Here is a 4,905-nt window from a genome sequence, read left to right on the forward strand (position 1 = left end):
CCATGCAGCTGGGTCTCAGTCTATAGCCTGGCCATGCAGCTGGGTCTCAGTCTATAGCCTGGCCATGCAGCTGGGTCTCAGTATAGAGCCTGGCCATGCAGCTGGGTCTCAGTATAGAGCCTGGCCATGCAGCTGGGTCTCAGTCTAGAGCCTGGCCATGCAGCTGGGTCTCAGTATAGAGCCTGGCCATGCAGCTGGGTCTCAGTATAGAGCCTGGCCATGCAGCTGTGTCTCAGTATAGAGCCTGGCCATGCAGCTGGGTCTCAGTATAGAGCCTGGCACATCGCAGCTGGGTCTCAGTATAGAGCCTGGCCATGCAGCTGGGTCTCAGTATAGAGCCTGGCCATGCAGCTGGGTCTCAGTATAGAGCCTGGCCATGCAGCTGGTGTCTCAGTATAGAGCCTGGCCATGCAGCTGGGTCTCAGTCTATAGCCTGGCCATGCAGCTGGGTCTCAGTCTATAGCCTGGCCATGCAGCTGGGTCTCAGTCTATAGCCTGGCCATGCAGCTGTGTCTCAGTATAGAGCCTGGCCATGCAGCTGGGTCTCAGTCTATAGCCTGGCCATGCAGCTGGGTCTCAGTATAGAGCCTGGCCATGCAGCTGGGTCTCAGTATAGAGCCTGGCCATGCAGCTGGGTCTCAGTATAGAGCCTGGCCATGCAGCTGGGTCTCAGTATAGAGCCTGGCCATGCAGCTGGGTCTCAGTATAGAGCCTGGCCATGCAGCTGGGTCTCAGTATAGAGCCTGGCCATGCAGCTGTGTCTCAGTCAGACAGGACAAAGCAGTCTTTTAGGGGAGGGGATCAGGTGGTATTGGTGATGCTGTTAGATGCTCTGACAACACTGCATCTTTGGTTTATTCTCCGTCGGCTGCACCTGGATGTTAACCACGTTGTTGCTAGGCGACATGTCGTTGTCTCGTCGGTCCGACATCTGTTTCTGAGACACGATACGATAGATTTCTGCGGGGGGGGGGGGGGGGGGTTAGGGAGGAGAGTGAGCGAGGGGGGAGAGAAGAGAGAGGGCATTAACATCACTCACACAGAAAGACAGAACACTAGGGCTCTGTCTCAATTCATCTTTCCTCATTTCCTCCGGTCCCATCTCCACACCGCTTTCTCACAACCCATTGGAGGAGAAGGTTACTCCCCTCTGCCTTTTCAGGAGGTGGTGAGGAGATGGGGATATATATAGTTGAGAACAAGCCTAGTACCAAAAAGTTGTTCACAGCTAGTGTTAAGTACCCTCTGTGTAGGTGAGCGTTAGGCTTTATCAATAAGGACCAAGGGGGCATGGTATATGTCCAATACATCACGGCTAAGGGCTGTTCTTAGGCACGACACATCACAGAGTATATTGGCCATATACCACAAACCCCCGAGGTGCCTTATTGCTGTTATAAACTGGAGCAGTAAAATTACATGTTTTGTCATACCTGTGGTATACGGTCTGATATACCACGGCTGTCAGCCAATCAGCATTCAGGGCTGGAACCACCCAGTTTATAATGGTCTTTAACCTGTTTGGGATAGGGGGGCAGTATTTTCACGGCCGGATAAAAAAAACGTACCCGATTTAATCTGGTTACTACTCCTGCTCAGACTCTAGAATATGCATATAATTAGTAGATTTGGATAGAAAACACTCTAAAGTTTCTAAAACTGTTTGAATGGTGTCTGTGAGTATAACAGAACTCATATGGCAGGCCAAAACCTGAGAAGATTCCATACAGGAAGTGCCCTGTCTGACAATTTGTTCTCCTTCTGTAGCATCTCTATAAAAAATACAGCATCTGTGCTGTAACGTGACATTTTCTAAGGCTTCCATTGGCTCTCAGAAGGCGCCAGAAAGTGGAATGGGGTGTCTGCAGTCTCTGGGCGAAGTACAGCAGCTCTGTTTGTGAGTGGTCAGGCTGGGAACAGTGACACTGGAGATGCGCGTTCACGAGACGACTCCATTTTTTTTCTTTCAGCCTTTGAATGAATACAACGTCGCCCGGTTGGAATATTATCACTATTTTACGAGAAAAATAGCATAAAAATTGATTTTAAACAGCGTTTGACATGCTTCTAAGTACGGTAATGGAATATTTGGAATTTTTTTGTCACGAAATGCGCTCGCCCGTCACAACGTCACACCCTTCAGATTGTGACCTGAACGCAGGAACAAAACGGAGGTATTTGAATATAACTATGGATTATTTGGAACCAAAACAACATTTGTTGTTGAAGTAGTGTCACGCCCTGGCCATAGAGAGGGTTTTGTTCTCTATTTTGGTTAGGCCAGGGTGTGACTGGGGTGGGCGTTCTATGTTCCTTTTTCTATGTTTTTGTATTTCTTTGTTTTGGGCCGAGTATGGTTCCTAATCAGAGGCAGCTGTCTTATCGTTGTCTCTGATTAGGAATCATACTTAGGCAGCCTTTTCCCCCCACCTGTGCTTTGTGGGATCTTGTGTTTGTGTAGCTGCCTGTGAGCAGCCCAGAACGTCACGCTTCGTCTTCATCTGTATTGTTTTGATGAGTTTTCATATTTATTAAACATGTGGAACTCTAAGCTCGCTGCGCCTTGGTCTACTCCTTTAGACGAGTGTGACGAGTAGAAGTCCTGGGAGTGCATTCTGACGAAGAACAGCAAAGGTAATCACATTTTTCTTATAGTAAATCTGACTTTGGTGAGGGCCAAACTTGGTGGGTGTCAAATTAGCTAGCCGTGATGGCCGGGCTATGTACTCAGAATATTGCAAAATGTGCTTTCACCGAAAAGTTATTTTAAAATCGGACACCGCGATTGCATAAAGGAGTTCTGTATCTATAATTCTTTAAATAATTGTTATGTTTTTTGTGAACGTTAATCATGAGTAATTTAGTAAATTCACCGGAAGTTTGCGGGGGGTATGCTAGTTCTGAACATCACATGCTAATGTAAAAAGCTGGTTTTTGATATAAATATGAACTTGATTGAACAAAACATGCATGTATTGTATAACATAATGTCCTAGGAGTGTCATCTGATGAAGATAATCAAAGGTTAGTGCTGCATTTAGCTGTGGTTTGGGTTTATGTGACACATATGCTTGCTTGGAAAATGGCTGTGTGATTATTTGTGTCTATGTACTCTCCTGACATAATCTAATGTTTTGCTTTCGCTATACAGCCTTTTTGAAATCGGACAATGTGGTTAGATTAACGAGAGTCTTGTCTTTAAAATGGTGTAAAATAGTTGATTGTTTGAGAACTGAATTGTGGTATTTTAGTTGGTTTTGTATTTCGTGCCGTGCGATGCCATTGGCTGTTGGCTAGGGGTTCCGCTAGCGGAACGTCTGTCCTTAACCTCTATGGGCTAGGCGGGACGAATTCGTCCCACCTACGTAACAGCCACTTGAAGCCTGTGGCGCGATTTTCAAAACCTTAAAAATCCTATTACTTCAATTTCTCAAACATATGACTATTTTACAGCTATTTAAAGACAAGACTCTCGTTAATCTAATCACACTGTCCGATTTCAAAAAGGCTTTACAACGAAAGCAAAACATTAGATTATGTCAGCAGAGTACCAAGCCAGAAATAATCAGACACCCATTTTTCAAGCTAGCATATAATGTCACCAAAACCCAGAAGACAGCTAAATGCAGCACTCACCTTTGATGATCTTCATCAGATGACAACCCTAGGACATTATGTTATACAATACATGCATGTTTTGTTCAATCAAGTTCATATTTATATCAAAAACCAGATTTTTACATTAGCATGTGACGTTCAGAACTAGCATACCCCCCGCAAACTTCCGGGGAATTCGCTAACATTTTACTAAATTACTCACGATAAACGTTCACAAAAAGCATAACAATTATTTTAAGAATTATAGATACAGACCTGCTCTATGCACTCGATATGTCCGATTTTAAAATAGCTTTTTGGTGAAAGCACATTTTGCAATATTCTAAGTACATAGCCCAGGCATCACGGGCTCGCTATTTAGACACCCGGCAAGTTTAGCACTCACCATAATCATATTTACTATTATAAAAATTTCATTACCTTTTGTTGTCTTCGTCAGAATACACACCCAGGACAGCTACTTCAATAACAAATGTTGGTTTGGTCCAAAATAATCCATCGTTATATCCGAATAGCGGCGTTTTGTTCGTGCGTTCCAGACACTATCCGAAATAGTAAAGAAGGGTCGTGCGCATGGCGCAATTCGTGACAAAAAAATTCTAAATATTCCATTACCGTACTTCGAAGCATGTCAACCGCTGTTTAAAATCAATTTTTACGCCATTTTTCTCGTAGAAAAGCGATAATATTCCGACAGGGAATCTCCTTTTCGGCAAACAGAGGAAAAAAATCACAAAGGCGGGGGCGGTCGGGTCACGCGCATAAGCCCAGAGTCCCTTGATCGGCCACTTGAGAAAGGCGATAATGTGTTTCAGCCTGGGGCTGGAATGACGACATTCTGTTTTTTCCCGGGCTCTGAGCGCCTATGGAAGACGTGGGAAGTGTCACGTTAGAGCAGAGATCCTTTGTAAAGGATAGAGATGGAAAAGAAGTTCAAGAAATGGTCAGACAGGCCACTTCCTGTAAAGGAATCTCTCAGGTTTTGACCTGCCATTTGAGTTCTGTTATACTCACAGACACCATTCAAACAGTTTTAGAAACTTTAGGGTGTTTTCTATCCATATGTAATAAGTATATGCATATTCTAGTTACTGGGCAGGAGTGGTAACCAGATTAAATCGGGTATGTTTTTTATCCAGCCGTGTCAATACTGCCCCCTAGCCCTAACAGGTTAACAAGTAACATGTTGCTACAGGACTTTACTCACAGCTTAAACAGGAAGCTATCTAACACAATCACCACATAGTACTCCCTTTAAAACATTGGTTTGACTACATTGTTTGCGTG

At 44.4% G+C, this 4,905-nt stretch overlaps 1 protein-coding gene across 1 annotated transcript in view; it reads right to left on the reverse strand.

Annotated features, from left to right (window-relative positions):
* Positions 1–553: 553 nt before the first annotated feature.
* LOC106591986 (ras-related protein Rab-11A) overlaps positions 554–4,905 on the reverse strand; it is a 20,909-nt gene continuing 16,557 nt past the window's right edge. Inside the window, exon 5 of the mRNA XM_045688599.2 lies at positions 554–960. Within this exon, the coding sequence (XP_045544555.1) occupies positions 824–960 (137 nt within the window). The 3' untranslated portion in view covers positions 554–823. The remainder of the gene's footprint in view (positions 961–4,905) is intronic.

Source organism: Salmo salar, chromosome 10 (assembly GCF_965601325.2).
Source record: "Salmo salar chromosome 10, fSalSal1, whole genome shotgun sequence".
NCBI lineage: Eukaryota > Metazoa > Chordata > Actinopteri > Salmoniformes > Salmonidae > Salmo > Salmo salar.